At 49.9% G+C, this 11,993-nt stretch overlaps 1 protein-coding gene across 2 annotated transcripts; it reads right to left on the reverse strand.

Annotated features, from left to right (window-relative positions):
* Window positions 1–684: 684 nt before the first annotated feature.
* On the reverse strand, window positions 685–8,084 carry HMGB1 (high mobility group box 1). Of its 2 annotated transcripts, none has more exons than XM_086481855.1 (5): window positions 8,004–8,084; window positions 4,897–5,059; window positions 4,461–4,606; window positions 3,344–3,518; window positions 685–1,335 (listed from the first exon to the last, which is right to left on the reverse strand). In XM_086481855.1, exons 2-5 carry the CDS (start codon window positions 5,044–5,046, stop codon window positions 1,159–1,161), a joined length of 648 nt encoding a protein of 215 aa, XP_086337981.1. In that variant the 5' UTR covers window positions 5,047–5,059; window positions 8,004–8,084; the 3' UTR covers window positions 685–1,158. The 2 variants fall into 2 exon arrangements, with proteins under 2 accessions (XP_086337981.1, XP_086337983.1); XM_086481857.1 differs by lacking the exon at window positions 8,004–8,084 and adding an exon at window positions 5,792–5,960.
* Window positions 8,085–11,993: the final 3,909 nt, after the last annotated feature.

An 11,993-nucleotide genomic window follows, 5' to 3' on the forward strand; every position in this document is an offset into this window, starting at 1 on the left:
CATTTGCTACCAGGAGAGTTTCATGGTATAAAGCCCGTGGCCGTCACCAGACCTGTCACCAAAAAATAATATGGTAATTCCATGCTTTTAACTTTACACATTTTAGGTATGCTCATCGCTCGCAGGTGTTCAGAGATTTACAGGCACGACTTCCATTACATGGTAACGGAGTCACACCTGTAAATTTCTCCACATGGGATGGACATACACTCTTCCTATGGGTCCTTCTAGGACAAAATTTAACAGTCCGTCCCTCCCTCCCCGCCCCCCAGCCCCCCGCTCCCCCCCCGAAGTATTTAATTTCTGTAAAATTGAACTCTATACTTCTCAACTCTCCAAGACTGGTAAACTCATGCAACTCAACAGAATATTACATTTCACAAAATTCTGAACAAGTATCAGTTTGTTGAGATTGAATTTTTTGTTTTGTTTCCAGTTACGGAAGAATATTCTTTCATCATATGCCTATATATTTCTTTTCTTACCCTATCATGATTATGCAGGGTATGCAGATCAAAGCTTTGTTTATCAGCTGGTTATATGAAAGATGAAAACTGTAATATTCCCGTGATCCCATACGGGCATTCAATAAAGCAAAAGATGAGTTCCCCTCAAAAAAAAAAAAAAAAAAAAAGAGAAAAAAGTATGATTTTTCAAGGGCACCTATTAAAAGGACAACAATACTAATAAAAAAAAATTGTATTTACTTAGAAGCATTCAGAATGTCAACAAAACAGCTGCAACTTTTTTTTTTTCTTCCTTTTTGCAATTACAGAGTGGTATTCAGTTAACAGAACAACAATTATTTTTATGATGCATCAGAGACAACTGAAGATGAGAAATGAACTACATCCCCATGTATGGAACTAATTTGTGCTGTGCACCAACAAGAACCTGCTTTAAAACTCCCATGCCAATTTACAACCCCCACACTGTACCAGGCAAGGTTAGTGGCCATTGAAATACCACTAAGGACAGGGCTATCTAAAGACACATTCGGTAGTGTGTTAACTATACAAAAAAAGAGACACTGTACAGTTTAAAAACAAATCTTACACAGCCTTACATTTCAATTTTTTTTTTTCTTTAAAAGGAGTGAGTTGTGTACAGGGGGGTTAAATGCTTTATAGACAAGAAAGAAATTGCTCTAAAAGAGACTTATTCGTCATCATCGTCATCTTCATCCTCCTCCTCTTCCTCTTCTTCATCGTCTTCATCCTCTTCGTCTTCATCCTCATCTTCCTCCTCCTCCTTCTTCTTCTTGCTCTTCTCGGCCTTGGCAACTACTTTTTTGCCTGCATCAACCTTCCCTTTGGCCCGGTATGCAGCAATATCCTTGGAGGAGAAAAGCAGGAAGAATCTCTCAAAGATTTAACCAGCCAAGAGCTCGGAGCAACTTCCAAACGGTACCTGTGAAACCAGAGCCCCCCAGGTACCTGCCCCCTCTCCCCATCCATGGGGGGTAGGACAGGAGCCGGGCCCTCTGCTACGAGGCAAACCGAGGCCCGATGCCCAAGAAAGGGGAACCCTCCAATGCAGCAACGACACTGGTGCGCTGGAACACACTGCTTTGGGCTGTTAGGGAATCTCTGCTCTCGGGCGTCTGGGAACAGGCTGGAAAAGCTGCTACCTCAGATGGGAAAGGCACAGCCGAGCCCACCATCCCGTAAGGGAATGAAGTAGGGAGAGCTCTTAAGGCCCTTTCTAGCCTTACCTTCTATGACGCCTAAAGAAACGCACAGGAAAAATCCGTGTTTGAGGCACAAAATGGTGATTAGCCATCCGAAACACATTAGAACGACAAGGCTAATATTTGCAAAGTTATGCTTCAGCGAAGAGCAATTATACAGAATTCTGCCTAACTGAAGTTTACAAAATAAAAGGTGTAAGAACTTGATTAAAGGGTAGACAGTGCCACCTTCTGCATGCAATAAATTTATTCCAGTGGTTTAGAACGCACAAAATTCAGTTCCTGTTATACGAAAGTCAAAACTGTACCTGGAAGACCAAGCCAGAAAAACGGTTAGACTTCCCGACTCCATGCCAAAATAATAAAAACAATTATGTAACAGAGTTGATCTACAGGACTTCAACACACCAGCTACAGAGAAACATCAACACCTTTAAGCAGATGGTCCAAATCTCCACATATTCCCCACCCAGTGAACTTACAGTTACCTCAGACTCCCTTAAAGCTTAGCATGAAATTTTCAGAAGGTAGGAGAGCCGCCGAGCCCAAGGCCGAGCAGTGAAATACTGAGAATACTGCACCTTCAAACCCCACTTGTAAGCATAAGACGACAGAAACAGTGCAGGTTAAAATACCTGGGAATAAAGATCAGTAATTCATAAAAAGTCCCTTACGAGTTGCCGTGGCTGCACGTACGAAGAGCTACCGTGCCGAAGAGCCCACGTGGCACAGGAGGGAGAACACGGGAAAGCCACTAGACCTGCGGTTCCTCTCCCGCACACTGTATGGACTCAAAGGGGCCACTTTGCTCACTCCAGCGCTACCATTTTTAAGTGGTTTTGCTTGCCAACAGGAAAAATACCCAGAGGAAGGTCATGGCACACAAATGGATATACGTGGCATACATTAGCTATAGCTGGTTGCTGACCCATAGTGAAGCATCGTCAGGGGAGGCCAACACGCGTCCCCCTCCTCCCCTGATTTCCTTGTATCGGGATGGGAATCTGCCCCCGGAAATCAAACCACACGTACCACTACCCTGTGTGCAACACGCTTCGAGAGCTCCAGTGATGACGGGATTTAGCTTTAATAATTCAAGAAACTGCATGACATGCTGCCTCATATGTATTATTAACTATGTTAATTACTAGAAAGGAGATGGACACAAAACATGTACAAGAAAAACACATGTCTCAAACTAGCATCTCATTAGTGTTTCTGTCATTATCCCAGGAATAAATTTAAAAAAGCACCTATGTGTATCAATTATCCCAGTGTTCAGGGATGCTCATCAATACTTCCAAAACTAGGGAGAACCAATTTATTCTTTACTAGCATTACTTAATACCACCAGCTTAACTCAAGATACTGCTGCGACCTATTGTTTTAATAACAGCACAGACAGCACAGTATCTATCAAACCATCTCCGACGGTCTGGATTTACAGATGAATGCAAATGGTTCAACGCAGAGGACTGCAATTTAATGCTATGGTCATAAACTGTATGCTCCCTTTTTTTCTTCCCAACAAATATCATGACATTTGTCATTAGCATATTGTAATTTGCAACATCACAGAGTACACAGAAATGAAAAAAACATCTAAATGGAAGCTGGAGCTCCCCAAACCATCTCCATAAACGTTGATGTTACCTTTTCGTATTTCTCCTTCAGTTTAGCAGCCTTTTTTTCATAAGGCTGTTTATCATCTGCAGCGGTGTTGTTCCACATTTCTCCCAGTTTCTTTGCGACGTCCCCAATGGACAGACCAGGATGTTCTCCTTTGATTTTTGGACGAAACTCAGAGCAAAACAAGAAAAAAGCCGAACTACAGAGGGGAAAAAAAAAAATTATTTTAATCTTAGACTTCACTATAACAGAAAGTTTTGTGACCTTTCTTACTTCTTAAGAGCGTTTTGGAGAAGCACCTAAAAGCAAGACAAACATTAATCACAAAGGAAAGTATTAGAACTGAATAAACTACTTTGAAAACTTAACACATCCTTGTCTCTTAAGTAACGCTGCACATCTGGTCCCATTTTTGGCAGAAAGGACCCCAGAAGGACTAAGTTTATATACCCTATGCAGAGAGAATCTTAAAATAAGGAGAATCACTGAATGATATCAGGGGAGCAAATGTTATGTCATAACTGTTATGGAGAAGCTCCAGTATGTGTTAGGAAAATTAGGATTTCCAGATGACAGCATCAGCCCAAATATAAACATTCATTCGTACAGAACTCCCCTGCTCCCTTCAGCATCAGCTTCATTTAACAAACACACACAAATGCATTGCTACAAAGTACTATGTCTGGCACCAGGTGAGCCCAAGCCAGTAGTCTTCACGTCCCTCCAAGCTGTTGTGTGCAAAACCCTCTTAATTGTAAATGGACTGCTAATCAAAAACTCTGCTCAAGCCAACAGGTGGAGAGAGCGGGGCCTGAAATATTTTACTGCCATTTCACACAGGAATTACCCTCTTAACAGAAATTGGAAACATGACTCAGAACTGCATGTCGCTGATTTTTGTATCCACTTTTAAAGGCTGATGGTATTCCAATTTAAGATGGAGAGGGTCAACCTGAAACCACAAACCTGTAACTCGTAACCAAAATTTCAACCTATCTTTACATCACTGGTCAGGAAAAATCACATAGTCTTGTATTTCTGAAGCTCCTAAACCTGGACAAAATGATCCATTTTATAGATACACTCACTCCAGTGTGATGGTCTTGGACAAGATAAACAGTTTAACTGGAAATCTACTTACGGAGGCCTCTTCGGTGCATTTGGATCCTTGAACTTCTTTTTCGTTTCCCCCTTCGGTGGTACATAGTTTTTCATTTCTTTTTCATAACGAAGCTTGTCAGCCTTTGCCATATCTTCAAACTTCCCTTTCTCCTTAGAAGACATAGTCTGGAAGGCAATTAGAATCACAGCATACCTCAGGTTGGAAGGGACCCGTAAGGATCAAAACAGTATTTTAAGATTCAAAAGCATATCCAAGTCCATTCCCAAATTTCAGCTGGGGGAGCTAAAGGTAAGGCAAGAACAATGGATAGTTACCATTAATCTTACAACTGCACCTCACACTTACCTAAAACCTGAGCTTTTAAAGAAATAATTTACAGTCTCAAATTCTATTTCACACAAAGCAACCATTTAAGGTTTTGTGGATTTTTTTTTTTTTAAGCTGTTATTCCTACCTTCCACCGTTCTGAGCATTTTTTTGAGAACTCTGAAAAGTTCACTGAAGCATCTGGATGTTTCTTCTTGTGCTCCTCCCGGCAGGTTTGCACAAAGAAGGCGTATGAAGACATTTTACCTCGCGGCTTCTTAGGATCGCCTTTGCCCATTTTTGATGATTTTCTGTAACAAAGAAAAAAAAGATACCTTTAAAACTGTTACTTTTTCTACAAGCCAATGCAGGAACTAAGCCACAATGAAGGATCATGCCAAACAAGATCCATCAGAACAGTATTCCAAAATCATACAACAGGAAGAAGTTTTTCTTCTGGAAAATTTACTGAAGACTTCCGCCATCATTGTTTGAGGTGACTTGGACACAAGCAACCTGAAGTCTCAAAGGCCTTCAAAACACACAGTTCTGTCTCCTGCGAACACAAACGCCCCTTCGGAGCAATCTGAAAGCAAGTGCTAGCATCAGTGCAGCGGGGACTGCACTCCTTGATTACTGCCAGTGTATCAATCCTACACTTCAAAGGAATAAATTATATTGAAAGGAGAAAAGCACCTGAGTATCCTGTCTTGGTTCACTTCCTGAGTTACTATTTTTTTTCTTCCTAAAGCTGTATTTCTATTCCCCTCCCCTGTAGGCCTTGGGTGCTCATTTGCAAAAGTGGGGCTTTTTAAAATTATTTTTGTAGGCCATATATTACAGCTCTCCTTTACATGTACTGCAAAAACCTACTCTCTCTTTGCACGTATACCTAGAAATACAGGAATGAAACCCCACACTCAGTCAAACATGTTATAACCAAGCCAGGGACGCTAGAATTATGACATTTACATATCACTAGCAAAGCTGTGCTCAGTGTGAAGACTGAGTCTTTCACAGACAGAGAGGGAACAAAAAAATACCTTCCTGGAACTTTCACACCCAAGTCAGACATGCAGAGTATTTCTTCATAGCTCCTTGGAAAAAGCCACTTGCACCCTGACAAACTCTGCTCTTCAGCAGGAATTAAGGAAAAAAAAAAAAAAAAGGTTAAAAAAAAAGTGCACGCACTGCCTGCCCGTATTGCCACAGAAGCAGTATTTCCTATCGGTCTGGCGGATAGACAGAAACAGATTTCTGCTCTGTGACTAAACACGTCCGGTTTGAAGTTTCTATCAAGTAAACAAGAGGGCTGAAGAACCAGAAGCTGCTCCTGCCTGCCATGGAGACGTTTCCAGAGCCAGCCGGCACCCGGGGCTCGGCTAGCGGCTGGGGCACTTCCCGCTGGCTGGGGAGGAGGGGAAGGCGGTGAGGGCCGGGGGGGACGGGGCACGGGTGGTTCAGAGGCATGGAGCGGCTGTGGGAAGGATTAGGCACGGCGACCGTGAGCTGGCGTTTAAAAGCCTCCTTCCCGCCATTTTGGACGTTTCCCCTGCGGAGGGGGGCAGAGAGAAAACTTCAGAAGTCCCCCAAGAGACCTGCTGGGGGTGGAGGGCAAGAGAAGAAAAAAAAAAAAGGTAGAAAAGAAAAAAGTCCCGTTATCAGGCAAAAGCTGTGGAAGTTTTATTTTGTGTTCACGCAGCCAGCGGGCGGCAAGCACATGCCCAGCACCGGCCACTGGCGCTGCGGCTGCCCGCAGGCGGCGACCCCCGGTCCCGGCCGCCGCTCGCAGCCCCGGGACAAAGCTCCCTCCCGGCCGCCGCCCCCGGCCCCCCGCCGCGGGGAGGGGGGCGCCGTCCCCAGGCCTCCCCCGCTCCCTGCCGCCATGAGGCCTGGCCGGCGAGGCGAGGCGCGGCCTGCCTGCCTGCCCGCGCGGCCTGCGCCGCCGCAGCGGCGGTGGCGGCGGGAGCGGCCGCCATGGCGCAGGCTCCTGGCGGAGGAGGTCACCCGCCGCCGAGGCTCCTTCCATTTTGTGCGCTGAGAAGAGCGAGCCGCTCCCCCCTCCACCCCCCCCCCCCCCCGCCCGCCCCGCCACCACACCCCCACCCCCCTCTTCGCGGCCCGGCGGGCGGGGCGGGGAGACCAGGCCGCGGGACCCCCGCCGAGGGGCCGCGGCGGGGCCGGGCGACGACCCCCGCGCCGCGGGGGCGCGGCGGCGGCAGCGGCTGGGCGGCGCGGAATGGCCGCTGCTGGCGTCGCCCGCGCCCGCCGCCGCGCAGAGAACATGGCTCCTTCCTCCCTTCCCTTCCCTTTGTGTGAGCGCGCCCGCTACCCTGGCGCACACGCTCAGCCATTGCAGCCGGGGGAGGGCGGGCGGGAGAGAGACGGGGGGAGGTGGGTGGGTGCGGGGGGGGGGTAGTGGGTGGGCTGGGGGTTTGGGGGGGGGGGGGGGGCCGGCGCGCTTCCAGCGCCTGCCCAAGCCCCGGCAGAGCGGGCAGAGCCCCGGCCGGGACCCCCGCTCGCTCCCGCGCCCTGCCGAGTTGTACGGCCCCTCGGCCGCGGGCCCCGCACCCGGGCGAGCGCCGGCGGCTGGAAAAAAAAAGTTCCCCCGAACTGCGCCCCCGCCCGCCCGAGCGCCTCTCTGCTCCGCCGCCGCCGCTCGCCTTGTTTTCTCGCTCGCGGCTCCCGTCAGCCATGTTACAGCCGGGCGGCCGTGGGGCCAGCGGCTCCCCGGCCCGGGCCCCGCTGCCCCCGCGCTCCTCGCAGCCTCGGCGGCGGCCGGCAGCGCGGCGTGGCCCGCCCGAAGCCCCTGTCGCCTCGCCGCGCCTGTGCCCGCCGGCCGCTTCGCCGCCGCAGCGATGGCTACGGCGAGGTACCGTAAGCGGCTTACGGCGGGGCACGGCGCGGCCCGCGCCCCCCGCGGCGGGCGACCCCAGGCCGCTCGCCCCTCGCCCAGGCGGCTTCCTTCGCCCGTCTCCTTCCTTTCCTCCCTCCCGCCGCCCCGCTCCCGAAGTCGCCTGCCGCCCGCGCCCCCGGCGCCCCCGCCCCACCCCGGCCGGGGGGCTCTCCGCCCGAGAAGGGTCTCCCGGGCACAGCCCGGGTCGCCTTTGTGTGCCGGCGCCCGAGCCGGCGCTGCCCCGCGCTTCGCGGCCAGGCAGCGGCGGCGGCACGGCGGGCAGCGCCGGCTCGCCGCCCGGCTGCGAGCGAGCGGGCGAGCGCGCCCGGCCGGCCCGGCGGCCCCCGGCGCGTACTCACCCGTGTCAGAGTCGGCACGCAGCCCTCGCTCGGCCCCGAGCCCCAGAGACGCTACCCCGGCCGCCCGCCCGGCCCCAGCGCTGCCTGGGTCCCTGTGCAGCCCGGTGCACCGCAATGGCTGTGAGAGCGGGATCGATACGCAGCCTCCTCACACTCTCAGCGCTGGTAACATTACTCTCAACACAGCCCCCTCTCCATTGGCTGCCGCCAAGCCAGCCGCCGCGCCGATTGGCCGAGGGCCTTCCATTGTCCTGACCAGAGAGCTCCGCCGATTGGGCGCGGCGCGGAACACGTCACTGAGGATTGAAAGGGCGCGCAAATGCAAAAGTGAGTGGAGGGAGCCGGGCGGCGGCGGGATGCAGAGTTCCGAGGCGGCGGCTCGGCGCCGCGCCGCCGCCTGTGAGGAGCGCGGGCCGCCACCGCCCCGCCGGCCACCGCCGCAGCCCCCCCGCCCCTGGGGCTGCCCTCCGCCGCCCCGGGGGGCCCCCCTACGCCCGGACCCCGCCGCCCCGGGGGGAAGCGCGGCGCAGGGCGCCGGCGCCGCGGGCGCTCCCGCGCCGCCCCGGCAGCGCCGCCGCGCCCCCCCCCCCCCCCCCCTTTCTCCCCCTCCCCGCGGCACCTCCCCGGCGGGCCGCGCCGCCCCGTTTCACAGACGCGGAAACTGAGGCGCGGGGAGCATCGGGGCTCGGAGATGGGAGCTCGCGTTTTCCGGCTCCTCTTGCCCGGCTCCAGCCGTCGCACGGCGCTGCCTCCTGCGGCGGCGGCGGCGGGGTGCGCGGTTCTGCCTGCGCGCACAGCGCCGTGGGGTACTTTGGGGTGGGGGGTTCTTTTCAGAAACGGGTAAATCATGAGTAAGGACACGAATGGGAAGGTCTCGGCTCTCTTCATAACCCCCCGGGGGAGGAGGAGCAGGCCGGGGCGGCCCGGCAGCCCCCCTGGTTTGCAGCGCTTAGGGAGCGATGTCCCGAGCGCCGGCCCGGGGCAGAGGCAGGCCGAGCTGGTGGGAGTTGGCAGGCTGGGCCACAGCTCGCCCGTCCTTCGTTGCCACTCCTCTCCCTGCTTTTTTTGTGGTCGCTTGCACTGTACGAATCGCCTATAGCGGACTACCGAACGGAAGGAATCTCCCTTTCCCTCTGCTTTGCCGTTTACATCGACTTTACCGGTGCGAACAGCGCTGGGAGGAGCAGTGTTGTGAGAAACCCAAAAGCACTGACCTTCCCCTGGAAGGCGTTATCAGCGCAGTTACTGAAGTGACAGCAACTTGAACGAGGAGGGCCATATACAGGTGTACATAGTAAAATCCATTCTTACCTTGTAACTGTTGCAACACTGGCAATATGAGTAGCAGGTAGCGTTAAGAGATGGTCTGAACGATCCTTAGAAGTTTTGTAAGCCACCTAAACGTGAAAATGGGACAAATCCTCGTGTGCCAGACCACAAACCTTTCTGAAACTTCATGTATAGAAGATTTTAAGAGCACGTGATAATTAAGTAGATTGTCAAAATCAACCATTTATACATGAACATTTGTGACCCATAATAAAATTTAAAGTATTATCATCTGACAAAATAAAATAATCGATAAAAGTCTCCATCTTTTCTTTGGTGGGACCATGACACTATTAAGCACTCAGCAGCAGGAATCAACTACACTGAAAAGTGAATCTTAGGAAGTTGTGCTCAAGGTCCCAAGCAAAACCAGCTTCTAAATCCAAGAATAATGATAATACTATGTACCTTTTCATTTAGCCCAACACGGCTTGCTTTGTTCTTAGTAGGAGAGAAACTTAGAGAATACTAGCCTATTAACTTTAGGCCTATGCAAATAGAAAGCTGTACAAATACTGAGAATTCAAAAAAAGCCCCAAACCCACATCTTAAAGTCATAATAGTAACAATTTCCAGTGCAGCCAGGTCTAAGTTCAATAAACTAGCATCCTCTTTCTTTAGATATGAATGTGATTAGAAAGAAACCAATATAATTATACTAGTATTGGCTCAATTGCAGACACTTTTATGCTGGGATGGCTCAATTCTCTACTTGCTTGCATCCATGTTAGGTGGATTGAATCATTTTTGTTGTGTCAGTAGAAGAGTCGTGATAAAATCCCATGAAGCTGCACCCAAGTGGTCACTTTGCACGGTTCTGCTCTAGGAATTAAGCCACAGAAGAGGCTGTTGAGAGATTGGCTTTGACTTAGTGTTTGACAATCCTCGGACAAATCTTCGTGCTCTCTCTTCAAGTGGAGTGGCATTTCTAAAATGTTTATAAGACACTGTTACAACCAAAGTAAGTCTCAAACGAGCAGATGCCTTAGCAGAGGCCTTGGGTGCTGATCTGCTAGAAGGAGTTATCGTAGTGGCTGGAGTGCAGTGACGCTCTTTACACTAAGTCTCGGTCCAGAGTGCTACGTGTCGACGACTGGTCTCAGTGTCACACTGACACTTGTGTCATATTGGATGATGTGAAACAAAAACTGCCTTTTTTTTTTTCCTTCCTCACTGGCTTACCTCTGTCAATATGCTTTTGCACAGAGTACCACTAAGTCCCATGGAAGTAATACATAGGTTCTATATAGGGTATAACAGGTTCCTGTTTAGGAAGCTGGCAGCACATGTTAAAACACATTAAGCTGAGAGCTGTTCAGCCTCACAAGATGTAAACCACCTCCCAACAAGTATCTGAATATGCAGCAGGGCAACTTTATCATTCAAGAAGTTTATACCAGAGCTGTTTCTGAGTGTCGTTTACACTTTCTACCCTTGTTCTCTGGCGATTCTCCTCTCCAAGAAAACACGATCTCTCCTTGAAGTCTTCCTAAGTTAACTGGGCCCCTCACAGCTGAGGAACAGGCTCCACAAACCATACACATTTTTACACATCTGCTGACAGAATATTTGTGTTAGTATTCATCTGATCCCCTCAGTCAATCCAGAGTCCAGTAATTTCTATTCCAGATCCAATGCCCGAGCCAGTTGCTGCTGCTCAGTTATGATCGTTGCCTCCTAATGTTTCTGCTCCTCGAACTGGTGCTTCTTTCAAGGTATTGCCGATGAGAAGGCAAACAAATTCCAAATCTTCTATTGCAATTATCAATTGTTTGGCAAGGCAGGGTGCTTTATGGAAGTCAAAGATCCTTCTAAGTAATGACTCTAATTCTAACACTGCCTCATTTGTGAAGAAGTGCCAAAGGACACATGAAGACAGCAGTTCTACTATCTGAAATCATGAAAATATATGAACAGCAAAGAACACTAATGTTTCTGCCTCCTGGAAAGTCTCTCTTTTTGGCTGGTTTGTGTCTTAAAGTTTAAACCTTTACATAGAGCAGAGGAAAACTGTAAAAAGCAGAAGCATTTATGTGGCCTAGTGTGCAGGAGCTGATAGCTTTGCACACACTGAACTTCTTTAAAGTTTCTTCCATGAAAATCAGGCGTGAAAGGAAGGAAAAGGCAGGCATTTACTCCCAGCTGTTGTCTAGAGCCAACGATTTAGTAAAAGGCAAGCGATGAGGAGGTTCTGATTACATGACATATTCCTGTAAAGGTTTTCCTTCATCTTTGCTAGTTACACGCTCAGGCCTGTACAGGTTTCCATATTCCAGTGGGTTTCTTCTGCGGCCCTTGATGACAGAAATAAAAAGAATTTACTCATCAGTTGCAGACACTAGCACTTTTTACGGAAGCAGTACATGTTTCTTCTCTTGTTCATGCTGTGCCACATCCCTTCTGATACTTTACAAACATGCCTTCTTCTGCAAACCTTATTGAAGTCCAAATCTGTTTTAAATTACACTCCACATGACAGGTGCAGTCACTGAGATCACTTGGATAACACGAGCCACCTTCAACTTCACGCACAGAGGCTTTGCTCACAGAATATTCAGGTCATAACAGCCCAATATGACTGCTCTGGAAAAAAAAAAAAAAGTATGTAGCTGCACAGGAAGTTTCAAAACCCCTATTTAGTAATTTTGCTCTTTTGCAAAC

Source organism: Leptosomus discolor, chromosome 1 (assembly GCF_034619465.1).
Source record: "Leptosomus discolor isolate bLepDis1 chromosome 1, bLepDis1.hap2, whole genome shotgun sequence".
Taxonomy (NCBI): domain Eukaryota; kingdom Metazoa; phylum Chordata; class Aves; order Leptosomiformes; family Leptosomidae; genus Leptosomus; species Leptosomus discolor.

Excerpts from the sequence above, each read along its gene's own strand:
- HMGB1 (XM_086481857.1), bottom strand. The coding sequence starts at position 5,823 with ATGTCTGACTTGGGTGTGAAAGTTCCAGGAAG. Across the intron at positions 4,607-4,896 it reads AATGCTCAGAACGGTGGAAG|ACTATGTCTTCTAAGGAGAA; the intron begins GTAGGAATAACA and ends ATTGCCTTCCAG. Across the intron at positions 1,336-3,343 it reads TGAAGGAGAAATACGAAAAG|GATATTGCTGCATACCGGGC; the intron begins GTAACATCAACG and ends TTCTCCTCCAAG.